Source organism: Pleurodeles waltl, chromosome 3_2, assembly GCF_031143425.1.
Source record: "Pleurodeles waltl isolate 20211129_DDA chromosome 3_2, aPleWal1.hap1.20221129, whole genome shotgun sequence".
Lineage (NCBI taxonomy): Eukaryota > Metazoa > Chordata > Amphibia > Caudata > Salamandridae > Pleurodeles > Pleurodeles waltl.
Window position 1 is genome coordinate 188,601,324 of NC_090441.1, and position 20,939 is coordinate 188,622,262.

The 20,939-nt window shown below is 43.8% G+C and overlaps 1 protein-coding gene across 2 annotated transcripts in view; it reads right to left on the reverse strand.

The window, feature by feature from the left end:
* The window catches only part of TTLL4 (tubulin tyrosine ligase like 4), a 322,322-nt gene that overhangs the window by 208,066 nt on the left and 93,317 nt on the right, over positions 1 to 20,939 (reverse strand). For both annotated transcript variants that reach the window (XM_069227141.1, XM_069227142.1), the window contains exon 4: positions 20,389 to 20,498. In XM_069227141.1, coding sequence (XP_069083242.1) covers positions 20,389 to 20,498 — 110 coding nt within the window. The remainder of the gene's footprint in view (positions 1 to 20,388; positions 20,499 to 20,939) is intronic.

The window sequence follows — 20,939 nt, forward strand, 5'->3', positions numbered from 1 at the left end:
ACAAAAGTGAGCATGTGTGATTAATGGAATTCCATTAATGAATAAGTTACTTACCTTCGGTAACACATTATCTGGTAGAGACAATATCTAGCTGCAGATTTCTTACCTTTGAATTTCCCAAGCATCAGACTGGACCCGGAAGATTTTTACGCGAGCAGTACCCCTGCGCATCTTAGTCACCTATTTAGGCACCACCCACGTGTGCGGACATCAGTTACTGTTTGCGACTTTCCACACCAGGAGCGGAGAGCCATGAAGTGAACTGACATTTAGGTGTCCAAACTGGGGCCCAGAAGTGGAGCATCCCTAGCCCAAAAACATGTCCACAAAGCAGGGAGGCATGGGTGGGTCTGTAAGGAATCTGCAGCTAGATATAGTCTCTACCAGATAACGCATTAACAAAGGTAAGTAACTTGTTCATCTGATAGAGACTTTTAGCTGCAGGTTCCTTACCTTTGAATAGATACCCAAGCCATGCCCTACTGGCGGTGGGCTGTGGACACATTTTCTATACTAAGATATCCTGCAGGACCAAACGGCTGAAATGCCCATCCCTGCAGGCCTGACTGCCATATACTACTGCCTGGACAAATGTGTGCAGGGATGCCCATGCTGCTGCTTGGCAAATATCCACGACAAACTCCGTGAGCCAACGCAGTGGTCGTAAGCTTTTCCTTGGGTGAAATGGACCCTTAAGCCCGCAAAAGGCTACTTTTTAGACAGAGGATAGCAGAACTTAATACAGAGAACAACCCAGCGCAAAATGGTTCGCTTCTATCCTACCCGACCTTTCTTTGCTCCAACATACCCCACAAAAAGATTTTCATCCACCCGGAACTCTCTTGTGTGGTCAAGATAGAAAGACAACACTCTTTAGGTCCAGACTGTGGAGTCGCTCCTCTTCTTCAGAAGGATGTGGAAGAGTGCAAAAGGTGGGCAGGGTGACAGACTGTCCAAATGGAATGGGTCAGCACTTTCGGGAGTAAAGAGGCCCTGTCTGGGTACACAGTAAAATAGGGAGGCTCGGATGATAAAGCCTGCAGCTCACTCACCCTCCGGGAAGATGTTATTTCTCTAGAAAGGCTGTATTGATGGTAAGTACATTGACTGGCAATTTTGTGGCAGCTAAAAGGGAGCAACCGGATTCAGGTCCCAATGAGGGATGATAAAGGGCAAAGGAGGAAACATATGTACAAGCCCTCTGAAAAATCTACTTATAATAGGGGATTTAAATAAAGAGGGCTGGTCAGCAAGCCGCAGGAAGGCAGACAGAGCAGAAAACCCTTAAGAGTGCCCAGAGTACAGCTCTGCCAGGCAAGGGTAAGAATGAAGAGAAGAATATCAGAAAGTGAGACAGAAAGAGGGTTGATAGACTTTTCTGTACAATATTTTACAAATTTCTGAAAGCAGCAGGCATCTACCATTTTGGTGGAGAACTGGCTAGCTGCCAAGATAACGTTGCACACTTCAGAAGGAAGGTCTAAAGCTATCAACTGTCGCCGCTAAATTTCCACACAAGGAGGCGGAGAGTTTACAAATTCGGGTGGAGGACCCTTCCCTGCTTCTGCAGAAGAAAATTCTCCCAAAGGGGCAGCCTGATTGGAGAACTGAGGCTCATTTTCAGAAGCTTGGGAAACCAGACTTTCCATGCCCAGTCCGGAGCCACAGGAATGACTTGGGCCCGGTCGATCCTGATCTTCTTGAGAACTCTGTGCAGAAGTGTTATAGGTGGGAAGGGATACAGGACACCTGATCACCACACAAAACGAAAAACATCTCTGAGCGATAAACTCCATGAAAACTCCAACATGCAAAATTGCTTACATTGCACGTTCTCTTCAGAGGCGAACAGCTCTAACCAAGGCTCACCTAACTGTTGAAAGAGTCCTTGTGCCACCTCCAAATGGAGACGCCACTCGTGATATGCTAGGCACTGACGGCTGAGTTTGTCCACCCTAGCGTTCAGAGAACCTGGCAGGCTTTGAACCACCAGGGTTATGCCCTGCTGTCCCAGCCATGTCCAGAGACGCAGGGCCTCTTGACAAAGGGTCGACCACACCACCCTGCCCATTGCAGTACCACATGGCGGTGGTGTTGTCTGAACGCCTGCACTGTCATAAGGACACTTGTATTGCTGCAAGACTGCTGGATTAAGGGCGGCAGTACCTCTGAGTGTAGGCAACTTAGTCACTCCCACAACAGTTGCCAACTGTCAACCCAACCCTCCTGGCTCTCTAGCAGGACCTCACCAAAACATGAACAGTAAAGGTGATTTCTGGCAGCTTAGCACATGGGCTTGGAAATCCTCTCAGGGATTTGCGGTGCAACAAGTCTTACCCTTTTCTCTTGTTAGAAAGGAGTATCTTACACACAGGCAAAGGCATGAAAGTTTTCAATTTATTTATTGAAAAGACTGCAATCTACTCAAAGATACATGAGCTGCAATGATTAGAATAAGGACAAGAGCAAAATCAGGATTGTGAAAATATGCGATGTGAATATGAACTGTCCTAACATTTTGCAATAAACATGAATACACAAACTCCCCCCTAAAAGCCTATTGTCTACCCTAAAGAAAGCAAGGTGTGAAACTTAATCTGCCCAAACATGTCCATGAGAAGCCCCCTCCTATCCCAGTTACCGTGGAACAATGTTGGCCTCCAGTCCCCAAATCAAGCGATGTACAGACGCAATGGCTGAGGTCTGCTGCAAAATGTTGTGCAGTGTAGATGGAATCTCATGGATGGATCCCCCTCTACTGACCTTGGTCTCACAGAGTGTTTACAAAAGGCCCATGTTATTGTTCGTGCAGACAACCCGAAGTGGGTGTATTTAAGCCTTAGATTGAGTTCACAAACCTGGATCGTCAATATCATAACAAAAATGCCGGACGTGCTCATATTCCGTGAAGCAGAGGGACATGATGACAATTCAATATGTGCATTACTGATAATGACGCTTTCATGGAATGGCAACTGATTATAACAAAAGCATTTCTTATTAAATGCAGGAACTGCAAGTACTGTTAAAATGAATAAAAGATTAATAATAAAACAGAGCATGTTTATCTAGATAAAAGGGCACAGGCCTGCAAGCCGAGGCCAAGCTAAACTTGTGTACCTGAGCAAACTAAAATGGATCCACAATAGCACCAACTTCCCCTTGACAGAGGGAAGAATTGCTTTCAACGCCAGATCACACGGAGCTCCAGCAAGTTGATGTGGAGTCTGGATTCCACCGGAGACCAGAGTCCTCTGATATTCACCTCTCCTAAATGACCACCCCGTCCCAGTGGTGACACATCCCTCACCACTGTGAGTTGCTTGAGGAAGGGAGAGGAGTCTGCCTTTGACCCAATCGCGGTTCGTCAGCCACCACTGAAGTTTACGAGCAGTTTCCTCCAAGACCTGAACTATGTCAGAGAGATTTCCCTGATGCTGAGCCCACTGGCACTTCAGATCCCACTGCAGAGCCCACATATGCCATGATTCACCAACAGGATGCAGGAGGACATGAGGCCCAGCAGCCTCAGAGTCATTCTCACTGAGATCCAGGACAGAGGCTGAAACATCGTTATCATAGCCTAAATATCCTGGACTTGCTATTCCATAGGATAAGCCAGAAACTACACTGTGTCCAGAACAGCTCGAGAAGGACTCAGTTGCGACTGTCACACTGATAGTGAACCTCCGGGAATGCAGGAGGTCCACCATAGTCTGAAGGTGGGAGACGACATCCTGGGGTGAGACTGCCTTGAACAGCAAGTTGTCGAGGTAATGGTAGACTGACACCCCTAATCTCTGCAGTTTAGCTATGATTACCCCCATCACCTTGGTGAGCACCCAAGGGGCACTGGTAAGGCCTAAAGGAAGTACAGTGAATTGAAAGTGCGTGTGGCCTACCTTGAACCCCAGGTAACATCTGTGGGAAGGCAGAATGGGAATGTGGAAATACGCATCCTGCAAGTCCAACACTACAAGACAGTCTATTTGGTTTAGGGCAGACAAAATCTGACCCAAAGTGAGCAACATGAATTTCTCCTTTTAGAGAAAGAGATTGACTGTTCAGAGTTCTAGATTAAGACAAAGACCTGTGTTCTTTTTGTGAATCAGAAAGTAGCAGGAACAACTACTGCCTACTCCGGATATCGGAACCCCCTCTATAGCTCCTTTGGCAAAGAGCTGTAAATTCCTCTCGGAGCAAAGACAGATGATCCTCTGCCAGCCATTCTTGTGTTGGTGGAATAGGAGGAGGGTAAGATTGGAAAGACAGGTAGTAGCCTCTGAATGATCTGCGAGACCCATTTGTCCAATGTCATCGACTGCCAGCGGAGATTATGTTATATTCTTCAACCAACAGGACACCCATAGGCTTGCAAAACCAAGCTAGGAGGGCTTAGAGGCTGCAGCTGCTGGGGGATTGGTGGCAGATGCCCTTTGGCTATCAGACCCACGGGGTTGGAATATACCGCATACACGTCCTCTCACAGCTTGGGAAGCCTGAGCAGGATGGTGGCTGGCATAGGGCTGGTGAGGTGGCGCACCCCTTCTGTGTCCAGGAAAGGGGCAAAAGGTAGACTTGGGGCGAAGGGTCACTGTGGGGTCCAAGGACTTGGCTGTAACCCGCAAGTCCTTAAAAACACTCCAGCGCAGAGTCTGCCTTTACTATGAAGAGATGAGTCTAGTCAAAGGGCATTTCCATGAGGATGGCCTGGACATCCCACCGAAAAAGCCAGATGTTCTTGGCCAGGTGTGGAGTCTAAGAGCCACTATTAATGAAACCGCTCTGCCTAGCAAGTCAGTCATGTCCAAACCACACCTGATGGTGAACTTTGCTGCATATCTCCCATCTTTCACTGCTTGGGAAAGGATGTTCCAGGCTTCCTACAGAATCAGTGGCAGCACTTGTGCAACCATATCCCACAGAGAATAGGAATAATGCCCCAAAAGGCATGCAGTGTTCACAGGCCCCAATGCTAGGCTGGTGGGAGAAAACATTTTCTTGGCTAAGGTATCCAACCTTTTGGATTACCTGTCCGGGGGAGTGGTAGGGAACGTGCCACGGGACGCTGAGGCTTCGACAAACAAGCTCTCAAGGGTGGGGTGTTGGGTGAGGGAACTAGGATCACCTGGGGCAGGTTGATTCACAGGAGCCCATGTGTCTGGCTTGGACCAAGTTCCCAGCAAGACATCAGTCAGTGCTTCGTTGAAGGGCAATAGAGGTTCGAATGATGAAGCCCCTGGTTGAAGCACTTCACTCTTCACCACCACAGAGGCAAGTTTGAGATCAAGTACCTTTACTGCCCTCTTCACCACAATTGCATAGGATGTTCCCTCCTCCGCAGCCATGCTGTGTAGGGGGGGGGGGGGGGGGGAGTTGCTGCTCCAGAAAATGCTCAGGCAACAACGTAACATCCTATGAAACACACTAATTTCACTTGCTGTGCAGCTACTTTCCTGGGATTGTGTGTATACATTCTCAGACTGCTCAGTGAGCACAAGTGCCAGGTGTTGTTTTCTGTCAGTCTCAGGCTTCTTTAGACATAACACAGTAGCTTTTGACTGTATCAAGCTAACGTTAGAAATTAGGTCTCGTAGTGTTTACTTTTAGAGAGAAGGATTCTAGCAAAGGTGACACGTCTGGGGAACAGATGCCCTCCGAGGCATGCAGCCTATGTAAACTGGACAACTTGACTATACCAACAGAGGTATGTGGGTTCCCTACTCAGATATTAAAAATAATAGCTTTCCTGAACATACAATTACAGGGTGGGCTCAGGCCACTAGATTTGCATTAAGGTGGCACTATTTGTGTTATACAGTTTTTCAACTGCCATTCTTACTTTTAAGATTATTGGCAGTATTGTAATCACTTGTAATTTGCTTCATGGTAGACTGTTAGTTGTAATAAATATATTGTGTACTTTTATTGTGCCTGGTTTACTGCTGCTGTGGATATGTATGACTGAGATAATATGAAAAGGACTGACCTGTTTTCCACTGTTCCCTGAGAGAGGGGGTCTAGAGTGTCGTGCCTTTTGGGCTGCCACAATTACTTGTCACTCTAAGGTTAGGAGGGCAAGTAAGGTAATGTGAGCACGTCAGGTATTTTGGTGTGACAGTACTGATTTGGCAGTTGTCCCAAGGCACAGTTATACAAAACAGACTCCCTGCGACAGAGCCAAAGGGCTCTGTCGGTGTCAGAATCTGTGCTGGTCAATGCTGTTCCAAATAAGAGTCATCGGGGATGTGAAATAGGGCTGGCGGCACTGGGAGCAGTGGGGTCTGGGCCAGCGCTGAAGCAGGTCGCATTGGCATCACTGCCGCTGGTTCAGATCTGGGATCAGATCCACAAGACCACATCCGAGCCGAGGTCGGCACAGTACCTGAATTGGCCTCCTCCGACCCCACAAGACCTGAAGATGCACTGGATGAGTCGGCCAGCTCAAATACCTGGCACATGGCCTTGTAGAACTCCTTAATTTGAGGAGTGTGGACTCCGGCTCCCGGATACAAGGGGGGTGGGTGCAAAGTTAGACCTTATAACAGCTCCACGAAACCATGCATGGAACGCTGATGTTTCAAATTCGTCACGTCCGCCAACACAAGAGAAGTCAAAGGAAGACCTTTGACTTCTTTCTCTTGTGCTTCTTACCCGAATGTCCGGAGGACTTCGCGTGGGAGGAAGAGGACTTGCGGGTCAAGCAGCTTTAAGGACCACTCCCTCAAAGCTTTCGGTGCCATGGCCCGGCAGTCCGAGCATGACTTTGAATCGTGGTCGCACTCAAGACACCATAAGCACACAAGATGCAGGTCTGTTACCATCATGGCACGGTGACAGGCATCAGGTGGCTTAAACCCTACCTTTCTAGATAATCTTCTCCAGGCACACTTGAAAGAATATTCAACAATGCGTCGAAAAACGCTTGTCAAAAAGAGATAGTGGGGTAGCACTTCTCCGAATCAGTGCTAACTGGCACGGAAAGAAAAGAACAGACTTGTGCACCCCTGTGTGGCATCTATATAGGTGACCTCAACATCAATTCCAGCGCCAACGATGCCGCGTGGAACCAAAGTCACCCAATGGCAAGCAGGGGGTACTGTTCGCGCAAAAATCTTCTGGATCAAGTCTGATGCCTGGAAAATTCAAAGGTAAGGAATCTGCAGCTAGAAGTCTATCAGATCAGTTTATATTATTCTGTTCTGCAATGTGATAATCAAGTCTGCCTGATTATACCTGCAGTATTTCATTTAAGCACCTACTGTTCTGTTTCACATTATTGGTTATTGATTTCTGAAAAGGTTCTTAAAGTTTTAAAACTAAAGTTGTTTGTTGATGTGGTTCGAAAGAACACAGTCTCACGGAGTGAAAATAAGGGAAAATAAGTGAAAGAGCATCAGACCACTCTCTTATTGTTCATCCTGAGAGTTTCAACAACAGTGCAATAGTGTTATAAAAAGAGAGCACAAAGTGAGCGGGTTAGAGGGAAAACTTAATGACAGGAGACAACAGGACAGGAGATGTAGAATCACACCGCTGATTCTAACTGAAGATTACTGGGAAAGGAGGCGCTTAACCTTCGCTCGCTGAATTTACCAGTACAAGTGACCTTGCACAGCAAGAATAGCAGACCTTGCTATTCTATTGAACAGAAGTTGCATTTTTCGAACAGGTATGTGGGTGTGAACCATAGCAAACTCGAAATGTTTTTTTTTCTGCCGTGCTAGAATTAGCTTAGAGTTCAGAAGTAGCAGAATGGGAGTATCAGAGCTATAATTATGTAACAGCAATTATATTGGAGTTTTTTTTACGGTTATTCACACTTTAAGTAGATGTTGCTGCTGCCATTTTATTTGTCTTTATAGCCGTTACAGTTCATACTGAATGTACTAGAATAGGGTTTTGACTTTAAAACTTAAGGTCGGATTTAGATTTCGGTGGATGGAATACTCGGTCACAAACTTGACGGATATCCCGTCCACCTTATTATGATTTCCATAGGATATCATGGGATCGTAATAAGGCAGACAGGATATCCATCACGTTTGCGATGGAGTATTTCCCTCCGCCAGGACCTGAAACGGGCCCTAAATCCTTAAAATGTAACCCTTGTGCTCTAGTGTTCTTGATTGTGTTATTTCTTAACGAAAGGGGGACTGGGGTTGCGCTAACTATTCCTGTAACGTCTCATGGGATTGACTGATCATTACCTGAGACATCTCACTCACATTTTGCTAAGTGGATTACTTAAGCATGTACCGGGAACCTGGTTCATAATGGCTCCCAAAAGATGAACTAGAGTTTGCAGCACACTCATGAATTTGGTTGTTCACACTAAGACGTGGGTAGTTAATGACCGCGCTTGACGGCGTTTTGTGTAATCTCCCCACTTTAAGATGGCCACCATTATGGTACAATTAGTAGCCCTAGTTCAATTTCTGCAGACGCTTCTACTTAAGCAAGTACTGGGAACCTGGTTCGTAATGGGTCCCGAAAGATGCGGTAGAGCTTAACAGGAAGACTTACACACAGTAATTGATGTTAGACTGAGGGGAGGGCAATAACCAAGTTTCGACACATGTGGGGTCACCCGAATTTACATTGGCTTGCGTTTGCATGTGTGATACGGGTTATTTGCACATTACTGGGGGCTTTCTATTTGATCTATTGCGGTTTATTTATTTTTCCCGCAGGAATAATGCTAGTTACTCTGGGCTACATGATATATGGAGCCCGGTGTATATGTAGTACTGGATGTGTATGACTCAATACGGTGTAGTTAGGTGTTTGGTGCTCAATAACATATACATTATCTCCACTGGCAGATTACTGGGCGTATCATGGCCCTTTAAATCATAACTTTGGAGGCGTCATTTCCTTTTTTGTACTCGATTTTGAGAGATGATTGGTTCTACGCATATGTTGATGTACAGGGGAGCTACAGTACAGATGTGAACATATGAACATATGATAATGGAATATTGACTGAATGCTGGTTAGTAACTTGGATCTGGAGATGTTCTTTTTCTCCTCCATGTCACAGGGGATTGGTGTGTCTAGGTGTTCTGTTTACTTGGTTGATCTCAGGATGTTCTTTGGTGATGTTACTACTAATGGGTGTGTCTAACTTTTTTTCGCCTAAGTTATAAAATATGATGGGCTGATGTATGCACATGGTGCAGATATTCTGCAATCTTGCTAGAATATGATATATGGTCAGTGGAAATTAGGTGTACTTGGCTTATGTATACATGTTCATTTTTGTACTTTGCAGCCTTGAGAAAGTCACTTGATGACTAAACATGTGTTGGCTGTCGAGCAATAAAACTGAAACGAGGAATTGTATCGGAATATGAAAGACTGATAATTCACAATAAAGAAGATTTTGCAGTACAAGGATTGGTCTGGGACTCATACAACCTTATGAATGTGCTGTGGTTGTACTGTTTAGATCCTAGTAAATGTCTCACTCGTTATCTACCCCCAGAGCCTGTTAGGAGGTTGCCCCAGTCTGCCTCTCAATTACTGCCCCCATCAATTCTAGCATCATTAGCCCCCATGCCACTGGCACCTCAAGCAGTTTTGCATCCTTTCTCGTTTGCCTCATGTGCTCTTCTTCCATGATCGCCCATTACAATATTCTGGTAGTTGGTACTTTGATCAGAATATTTTGGCAGCTTTGTCCTTAATTTCAATATTCTGAATGTAAATCCATAGAATTTAATGTGAACTACTAGTTCACAAAGAGAGGGGCGGAAAAAGGTCAAAATGCTCTACCACAACACTGTTGGGCTGCCGAGTCCAACCCTGCTGTTAGCACAGGTCATAACCCCAGTAACAATCAGAGTGATGTCCAAAACACTCTGTAGAGTCTGTTGTGGTAAAAGTCTACGCCTCGAAGAATCGAGCTGGAACTTGGGACACAGATTTTGTGCAGCAGCTCACATCACGTTTCGCCTCCGAGACCAGTGTAGAACCTGTAATGCGCATCATTAGGGTCTTTGAATGAGAGGGGCAGGGAAAAAGTGGTGCTGGAACTGCGGCTGGTTTGCGTCTTTTTTAAATGTAGACTAGGTCAGGCTTCTCCAATCAGTAGCTCGTGAGCTACTGGTAGCTCTCCAGCTACCTGTAAGTAGCTCTCTTGTGTGCAGCCAAGCCACCTAAATTAGAAGCTGTTGCTTGGTTGAATTAACATCTGTATGCCAACATTGAAAGGCTTCTATTCAATATGAAAATGTGTGTATTTTCAGGACTCATAAACTGATGTCTGAAGAAAAATTGTTATATTTCCAAAATATACTTAATGATATTTTTGTGATAAATGAGGTGCTGGGGAAACATATTACTAATATTATGTATTAACTTTTTCCCAGGGCCATTGCAGCTATGGCTGCCATGTGTTAACTGTGCAGAATTGACATACCAAATTGGTAAAGCCTTCTTTACATTACTAATGGCAACACTGCCTGATGCCCTGAGGTGATCAGTGGTGGCAATTTTTCATGGGGTGCCCATTAATGTAATTTTGTCTGATATGGTCACTGTTAGAACACTAATAATGTTAGTAGCTCAGTGCAATTTTCATTGAACATACGTAGTTTTTAATTACAGAAAAGGTTGGCAACCCCTGGACCAGGTATATTTTTCAGACAAGGTGGCCAGTTAGTATGTCCTAGTGTCTACATTTTGATCAGGATCGGTCTGTTAAGTTAACATTTATAAACAACGTTCAAGAAAATGAGGAAATGAAAACAGGTGCTCAGAAAAAAATGATCTACTAATCAAAATAAATAGATTCTTGAGGGACCAGGACAGGAATGCAACCACATCTCCCAACCTGTTGACTGGAATAGACCATACCAAAGTTGGAGGATACTACTTTACTGTGATACATATGTGCTAATGTGTTGGGGTGGGGGGTAGCTGACTATGTCATGAAATGTTTGTAGTTGCAGCTAATTACTGTTGCATGGAATCGGACATTTAACTCAAATAAGGTATACCTTATCAAAACATTGATAGGTTCTGGTCAGAAAAAATGATGAAAAGGCCAGGACTTTAAAGCTTTCCTAAACATACACAGGCTGAATTCTAAACAAAGTGAAAGGAAGAGAATGCCACTTTAAGACACAGACACTTAAAAGGTTTGTTCTTAATACGCTAAATCAGGCCTGCTGAAATGTGGCTTGACTTTAGTTATACCTGCCAAAGATCCAGAGCCAATACAAATGTTTGGCTAGAAGCGGTTGACCAGAGTAGTGCCAAATTCTAGGCTAAAAGGACAAACTCTATATAACGACTCTGGCTGCAGTGTAGCCTAACACACCACGTTACTGTGTTTCCCAAAGGATTGGTTGTTTGCATGAAATGCAAATTTTCTTTTTATCTGCCTTTTATTTAATTGACATCACAAACGGGGTTGGGTCTACCTTGAGCCCTCTATAATCTGCCCTTTGGAATCCTACATCGATTACTGTGATCCGCCCAAAGATATTTCCTCTTTGTGCCAATTTGAATCCATAATTCGCAAATCTGAGGTCTCCGTTTTCCAGACTGTGGGAAGCGGACGTCTTCCATGAAAGGGAAAAAAAAAAAATCATACAGTTAGTCCTGGGTTTAAAGGAATACAGCTTTTTCAAAAACTGCGCAGCAGTTGCGAAGTATTACATTGTTTTCAGATTCTCCAAATTGTTTCTCCTATGCTAGAAAATACTACTAAGAACTGTGTACTTGAGGATTCCATTACATTCAACTGGGCCAACATTAGCGTCATTAGAGTCATACACTGAACATTTTATTGGTAGACCAGTTATGTGTACCCATGCTAGGGTCTATTATCCGATTTTTCACTATTATGAAATAAAATCATAGTTTTTAGGAATAGTGAATACAAGTGTTTGAACGAGGCAGCCATCTATTCTGATTTATGCAGGATTTGAGATATGAAAAAACTGCAAACAAGCTACATTAAAATTTGCATTTTCAGACATAACAGAAAAGAGGTTCAATGCTAGCCCACAAACCCACCACCAAAATGCTAATATTGCAGAGCCACCAAATGAACGAGGGTAATGGAATGAGGACCATCGAATTACATAAGGAGGCTTAGAAGTGACTGAGTATGTGGCGCTCAAGTATCCAAAAACTACATGGCAACATTTTAGAAGAGGAAAGTGAGAGATTTTCAAATAATAATTAGGAGACTGTATTTCCCCCCATTAACATCTATTGAAGCAGAGGCAATTGCTGGTGGCAAACTTCCAAAATAAAGTTATTTTTAGCTTTAAAAAAAAAAGAAAAAAAAAAAAAAAAATCAGGAGTCTCCTGCCTGAATCTGGTCTTGTTGCATGCATGCAAAAATTATCAGTCCTCGTCTGTTTTACTTATTACCAACGTTTGCCCCCACAAAGAGGAAATCAAAGTAAACTCTACAAATCTTAGAGAAGACATAACTTTCAAAGCATGTGGTCACTGCAATAAAGTGTTGTGCCTCCTTGGAAAAGAGGCGGGCAAAAAGGGAAAAACAAACTGAAAAATGAATTGTGTGTGTCAACTGCATCTCTGTGATTGCGTAAGGGAGGTCTCACCACTCCAAATACCACACCCTTAATAGCCAATCAAGCAAAAGGAGACTAGAGGAACAGCCAGACTGATTTCAGCTTCCTACTGAGCAGATGGAGTATGTGGGAAATCATCCCGAAGAACAGAATGCTCGAAGATAAATAATGGTGACCTATGCAAAACCTGAGATATATGCTTATTAACGCAAAATGGCTGACAGTTTGCCACTTGCCGGACCTTTCCCACTCATGAGACTGCCTCCTGATAAATAGTGGCATGCAGTTCTCCAGTTACTATGCTTGCAGGGCATAAAACATCTATAGACGCGCCTCCCAAAAAAAGGATAAAAAAAAAGTTTTGGTGGCAGATGTGGTGTTGCTGTGGCCTATGTTTTTTTTTTTTTATTCCCCCACTTGGTGTTAGTACGAAAAACCAACCACGTCGCCACCCCACAAAATTTAGGGAAGCATAATTTTGTAAGCCATGGAAGAAACAAAATTCTGTCACACTGTGCAATTTGCTTTGTAAACCATTGCAAATAAAATCAAGACTTGTTTAAATGATCCACTGTAGTTATATGGTCGATGTTTTCCAAGTATGTGTTCTCTCTATAACGCCAAACAAATCATTAAATACACCGTTCATTTAACGAATTTGATGAAGAACAAAAGATTAAATGGACATAGTGTGAGTTTGCCTTTTCTTTCGTTTGGATGATAAAACCTTGTGAGTACGGTAGTACTTCGGAAACAACAGGGTTTCTATGAAAGTTTATGAAAAAACAGTACTATGAAGAACAGGGGCAATGCCAGCCAAAGACCCTCAGAATTGCTTCATTTGACAAGGCTCCGGAATAGGATTTAAGATTGCTCATTTGTTTCAAATGTATTCTCTGTTTAGCATTTACACCATTTACGTTCATATCGGATTAAGCGTTGCACTCTGAAGTTTGCATTCTATGTCAGGACACTGAGGTGAGGATTATGCTCTCAACTCATTTTCCATAACTCAGCAGTGTTCCAAACCAACATTCTTCATTTGATATTTCCTTCAAACACAATTTGCAGAAGAATCCATTAAAATCATTACAAGCAACACAACTACAAGTTCCATAAGGATTGCCCCATTTAATGACAGCAGTGACCATACTCCTCATGCATAAGATGCCTCGCCTTCCATATAACCTCCTCTTCTCTTCCTACTCAGCAGTAAAGCTAAGAGCCTCTGCGAATTGTTGCCTCTTGAGGTGTTTTGGGTCCTCCGTACACAAGCTTTTCTGTTATCAGCTGCCCACTGTTGCAGATTTTGCCTTTTTAACAGCAGGTACTTCTGAGGCACCACTCTAGCCGGAAGGGACACAAAAGTGCTCTGTGGCAACATGCCCCTCTGAGCCCTAGAGGATGCTCTTATTCTGCAGCTCTTCAGCATGTTCTTCTCCTCTGCACCCACCCAAATAGTTTTGGCATCTTTGTCCCATTTTTCTCTGCTGTCGCCCTGGCTACGTTTCTTTATAAATGGTATATTAAGGCCCCAGAGTTTCTAGGGGAAGGGCTAAACGGACCACCGGCACCAGGGTTAAAGACCGCACAGAAACAAAGAGGAATATCAGCCACCTCCACTTCCAGGTAATGCAACTGCTGTTCCTCTTCCTGGATATCTTTCAGAATGACTTGATGGTCAGTCTGTACCCGACAGATGATTATCTCAGTGCCCATGTCCATTGTCACCGTTCACGGTCGTTTCCTTCAGTTAAGCAGGTGGAATCAGCTTTTATATTTTAAAGGTGCTTCCCATCAGCTTCTCATCTGCACCCTGGTACTTCATAAAGCTTCTCAGGCCTGTGACCTAGTTCATTAGGTCCAAGGGTCTCCATCACATTGTCTATTTGGATGACATTCTTATGGCGCAGTCACAAGATGAGCTCTTGAGAAACCAGCAACTCACTGTGGATTCGTCATCAAAACAGATTCCTGCTGCCTGGGACGGGGCACACATCGTGAAGACAATTAGAGGAAGCCAATGTTCAGAGGAGGAGCTCAGGCTCCACTTACAAAGTATGGAGCTCCTTGGTGGCTCATTTGTGGGGAAGTGCCAGCAAGATAGCTTTCTGCGTTTGTCTGAGTAGATGTGTTGACAGTCAGGTACATCAAGCATTCTTGGCATTTCTTGATTACAATGGTAGCAGAACAAATGCATGGCACCTCAAATGTGATCCTGTACTGCTGGGGTCTTCAGACTGAGGGGGGGGTCGGGGCATGCCACCCTAGAGGGGCCTCAAGTGACCCGGGTTGGGGGTGGTGGTGGTGGTGGGGGGGGGGGGGGGGGGGGGGGGGGGGGAGGGGGAGAGACAGGCTCTGGCCAAAATAAGTACTACGCAGATAAACATGCTTTGTTGTAAGCAGAAAACGTCTTGCACTTTTTAAAAAGGTAACTTAACTGCAATTTAAGTAAGTCTAGACATGTCTATACACTGCCATCTTAATAGAATAATTGTGAAAAAATCTGAAGGGGGGCCGATGATTTTTATTTTTTCACCGGGCGGCATTAAAACATTTGAAAACCACTGCTGTAGTGGCACTCCAGGCCTCTGGAAGATTCCAGCCACTGGGAACTGGACTCAGATTTTTCAAAACCTGATTAACTGCTGTGGCCCCTGCAGCACTGAACTATTTCCAACTCTGGTCAATCACCAGTTGGAGGAGTGCTACAGTCGGTGGCTAGATACAGGAGCCCTGGCAATGGACATTTTTCTCCAAGGCTGGTGGGTGACGGAAGTCAGTGCAATAATGCATTTCCCCTATTCACCATTACTGCAAGAATAAGAACTCCGGAAAGGAGGCAGGGATTTAGCAAGTGTTGATAAGCCTCCTTTGAGAGCTCAGGAGCAAATTGTGTTCTAATGGACCGTTCTTGGGATTCTCCAATTATTCTCCAACTATTTCCAGGAGTCCTGTCAAACTATTAAGGACACTCATCAGCTGTTGTCGTAGAGTGCCCTTTGACTTGGAGGATTTCAGGGGACGGTGTTTGGTCCTGGGCATTTCAGAGCAAGCTCACTACCTGATCAGCAAGGCTTGGTTAGGCAGCAACAACAAAGGATATAGGTCCACTTGAAGAATATGTTTTGGCTTATGTGAGACAGGATCTGGATCCTGTGGGGGCTGACGTCTATATAATGACTTTGACTGAGTAGGCTTTCAGGCTTGTTTTACAGGACCATCAATACATTTAGGTCTGCCATTTCGACCAGTCATGTGCTTCATGAGGGGAGGCCAGCAGGTGAACATCCCCTGGTATGTAGACTTTTGAGCGGTAGCAACTTTCCTAGGTCCCTATGTCCAAATACTCTGTGCTATGGGATGCCAATCTGGCCCTTAATCTGTCCCGTTTTGGGCTGACCACAAGTTTCTCTCGAAAAATGAGATTTCAACTAAGCTTGCTCTGCTGCTGTGCATCACCTCTTCTAGAAGAGTGTTGGATGTCAGGACTCTAGGTTTGTATGGGAGAGTGTACACTACAGAAGAGGTCATATCCAGAGGGTCCATATCAAACATCTGCCTTGTTTCTTTTTCTAGATTTGGTGATAGTCCAAAACTCTGTGTGGTTATGTGCTTTAGGGCTTTTGGCGATATGACTTTGGAGGTTTGTCTGGCAGGGGTCGAGAAGCCACTGATTTCTATCAGGAAGTCTTTTAGGGTAGTTTCTTTGCTCACTATTGCCATATGCCAACGTCCGAAGCGGGGGCCCATACAAAATCATTACTTAATAGTAGGAGACGTTTTGCAGCTTGAAGAATTTTCTGGATTCACATGCTGCAAATTATTCCGCCATCTACTGGTTGGGTCCAGAATTATCTTTTGTCTTTTGTAGTCTCTTTTCTTGCTTTTTTTTTTTTTTCATTTTTCATGGGGTCATCAGGTATTTCACCATTTGGTGGTATGTCACTTTGTGTGACGCCAAACTGACATGCTGGAAATCTTTCAACAGTCATCTGGCTTTTTTCTTCTTGTTTTGTCAATTCTGACGTGCTTGCCTCCTTCGTTTGGCCCGATTTCTCCTTAAAATGTCTTTGGAAATACAGCTCTATTAGTGGCGGTAGGTGGGCCGCTTGTGAATACAGAAAATTCTTTAAACTGCAGCACTACTCCAACCACTAAGTAACTATTTTGTTTTGCAGCTTGTTTTTTCTGGGTTCGCAAGCTGTGCATCCATAATATATATAGTAATATTTTCTCCTGTGGGGAGGCTGGGTCTTTTTTAGTGTATGCTACTAAACAAAGGTTTTAGTGCACTTTGTTGGGTTTGATGTCAACACAACAGTGTTTTATGAATGTGTGTATTTAAGACCATGTGGCTGCTGCACAGCTATCGTACAATGCCATGCTAACTAGGAAAGCAAGTCCTGTTACATTTTTCCTTGTTCAGTGCTGTATTGTGGCAGTATTGGATTGCCTCTATTATCCCAACTTAAGGTTGCTTGCGACTAATGCTGTTGCCGCCACTGTTGTAGGGCCCTCACATGCAGTCTTGCATGTGCTATCGGGGAGGGTTGCAGGGGGGTAAACATGAGGCTATCATGCTCATCTTTTTCCCACTGACCTCCCTGTCGGATGTTGCTCCTTCAGGTAGAGGCGAACTTGGTCTACCAAATGCCTTGATCCTCTTTTCACTGGGAAGGCCACTGTTGTCTGTGAATTTAGAACTACACAGTAAGTATTTTTCCTTTCCGATTGAGTTGATGGAAAACCCATGTTGTGTATTGTCTTTATGACTTTGTTGATGTTTCTGTACTATATGAACATACTGCCTTTGACTAGCGGGTGTCCAGAAATAGGTACATGTGTATTCCACGTTATCCGAGGTGTGCTGCTACCACCATGGTTGGACATTTTGTGAATACTTGTGGTGTTGATCTTATTCCGAATAGTAATACCTTGAACTGACAGTGTCTTGTTCGCTACAAGCCTAAGGAAATTTCTATGTGTTCAGTTCATTGGTATGTGAAGGTATGCTTCTGTGAAATCTACAGTTTGCATGTATTCTCCGTTTCCTATAAGAGGAATGGCATCCTGTAGGGTGGTCAACTTCAATTTTTGTGTCTTGATTGACCCGTCCAGTGCCCTTGGATCCAATATTGGTCTTCACGTTTTATCCAGCATTTTCATCACAAAGCGGAGTTATCTCTTTCACTTGCACGCGTTCTCTAGTCCCCTTGCTTAAAAATTCTTTAACCTCAAACAGTAGGCCACATTGTTCTTTCCTTTAGATCGTCTTCTACTTTGATGGAATTGTGGGAGGTGTTTGTCAATTCTATGCAATAACAATGTTTTATGATGTATAGTGTCAATTTTTCAAAGGTAATCTTTCTCCATTCCTCTTGAAACCCTTTGATCCTTCCTCCCACTGGTGATCTGTGTAGGTGGGGCCTCATTACAGACTCCCTTTGCTGTGTCAGAGTTAAGCCGATGCTTGGAGTTGGCACTGAGCCGCTCTCAGAGTTTGGCACCAAGCCTAATGCAGTTTTTCTCCCTCACATACTTCTGATCCTTTATCAAGGTTCAAGCTGGTTCTGAGGCTTTGCCTCCAGCAGCGGCCATGTTTTTGTCTTGCCTTCTGGAGTTGAAGTATGACATTGATGCCGGTTTTGCATGCTTAGGATCTAAGATCTTAGGCTCTGCCGCTAAGCACCCTTCTGGTGCTACCTTACATTTTGTGTCATTACCTTTTATTTTGTGTCACCATGAGTCTGTCTTTTTGTGTCTCTTGTCTCAGTAAATCGTGAGTACTTCTTCGAGTTTCGGTTATTCTTCCTGGGCCTCTTCAGTATCCTCTTGTGTGTCTTTTTCCTCACTTGATAAACTAAGTTCTCTAGGAGACTCCTGGGAGGCAGCCATGGCGTAGTTTGCCAACCTCTTCTGTCTTGCCCTCATCATTTTGGCAAGTATTCTGTGCACACTGTGCAGTCCTATGAACAATGGTCCTTCAGGAGGTAGGTAACACCTTGTAACTGCCCTCATGTGCATATTTGTTTTTGACAATTCAGACAAAATCTAAAGAGGGAGTGGTCTGTACTTCCTTCATGTCATTTTCCTACCCACGTACTCTTAAAGCGCTTCTGGTTTCTCATCTCTTCAGTGTTTTTTTTCTCCTTATCCAACAACGTTCATCATGATCTGTTTTTTTCAACAATATTCCCTGTTTTTTTTAGTGAAAACAATGTTCTGTGACAACTTCTTCCTAAACTCCAGAGTACTCTCCCTTGCTTCCAGACCCAACAGTGGAAAAAAGAAACTTCAGATGGTGACTAAAGCGGATGGTTTCCTGGGCATGCCTCGGATATCACACAAGGAGTGAAATAGCACCAAACCTTCGAAGACCGCGCCCACATACACACACAAAAAAAAAGCAAAAGCACAAAGACTATGAAATATAATTGTGGAACTAACTAATCGATAGTGGGATAATGCACAGCATGTGAATCCAAAAAAGAATTACACTGCAAAACATCTGTTTTCGGAGCTCATTCATCTAGGGGCACTATTGTGTTGAAGGTGTACTATTTGAGATGAAGACTGGAGAACATTACGAAAGTAACAGATTGGTTTCCAGACTCAACTTTCAAGAAATGTCATTTTAAGCGGGTTGAGGGAATGGCTTTTCTGGTGGTGAGCAAGCTTTGAAGAAGCATAATCTTGGCCTCCAGCCCTGAGCAAATTAAAGCATTTCCTAATAAACATCAAAGAAAATGTCAGCTCTATTAAGGAGACAGAGGCGAGGATTATTCCGCCCAACTCTGTGACTGACACAAGGTCCTTCACTGACTACTGTTCATAAGGTATAAGCCTCAAGTTTTTTTGTTGTTATTATCGTAATGTAGTTAGACCTTCAAGTTCATTGCCCAGTTTTGTTTTTCTTGACGATTTAATTAAAGGCTAATGCATCATTTCAAGAAGCGTTTTTTCTTATTCGTGCTCAGACCAGAAGCAGCAATGATTGCCATCGGCGGATTCATAAGTGCAGCTTGTGGCATGAAGGAATGAGGAGGTTGAATGAGGTCAGGAGCATGATGGGAAAGGTTAATGCAGTCACGAATTGGGACAAGCTTCTATATATTTACTTTAATGCTTTCTGTGGCAAATTGGTTTTCTGACGGAATCATCAAATGAAGAATATTCCCTTTGTACACTACCGAGTTATGGAAAACAAGAAGTTGAGAACATGATCCTCGCCTTTGTGACCTTAATACAACTGAAAAATTATGTCTTGTCCACTGTGAAATTTTCCTTCTGCAGGACTCAATGCACTTCGGTGCACTTTTCATTTACTGCTTTTTTCCCGTTACTCCAGGGTTGCAAACTCGATGCTGCATCCAAAGTAAAAATTATGATGTATGCTACTTCTTTTCCTTCAAGTAGTCCAATACTGAAACCGCAAACCGTTCTATGCACTTCAGCTGGCTTCCCCACAATGTGTCCCAAAGCACGGACCAAACATGTGGATTTGTAATTTTTAGTTTCTGCATACATAGATTATCGCATACTCTATCTCCTGCTTTCTTATAATGTACATCAATCCCCAGCATGTGTGCTAAGTGCATATAGAATAAGACCGGGTCAGCTGTTGGAAAGGAAATTTTATTGCACCTAGAATATGAACAGCCTCTGAAAGGGAATCGAAGCACAGACAGCAGAGCCTAGAAACTCTTACAGAGGAAGGTGAACAGTAAAGATCTGAAAAGCACGGGAGGATTCAACCAAAGCAGACTGACATGCTAAACATTTTCCAGCATCAAGATGTGCTCTCACTGGATACACACTGCGCACTAACCATCAACTTCATCCTCTGGCATACTACAGCAGTCTTCCAAGCCATCTGCAAGCTCCTCTTCTAGGTCATCAGCCCGGGTATCGTTCAGTTGCTGTACATCTCCAGCAGGACTGAGGGAGTTAAACAACAAACTGAGAAAACATTTCACTAAAGGCAAACCCAATTCAATGCAAAACAAGATATTACTGAATATCACCAATGAATATTGTTAAGTTTTTTGGGTTGTTTTTAGCTAGGTTTCCAACGTATGCAAAAAGAAACCTGTACACACTGGATTAAATCAGACAGGTATAATCATATTTAGTCAATCAGTTTAACAGGCAATAAATTCAGCAATTTAAACAACAAGCAATCACAGGTGTTCTCAAGATTCTGTGGTACAACCACGTGATAAGGATGCAGACAGAGGATCACAAAAATCACAAGGCCTAGCCGACCTCTGTGTTACAGACATGAACTTTTACCAATTCATTACAAAACATAAGGTCATGTTTCCAGCCACTACGGTGGTGATCTAGCGCGCATCCACTGCACTGCCACTTGGTTTTTAT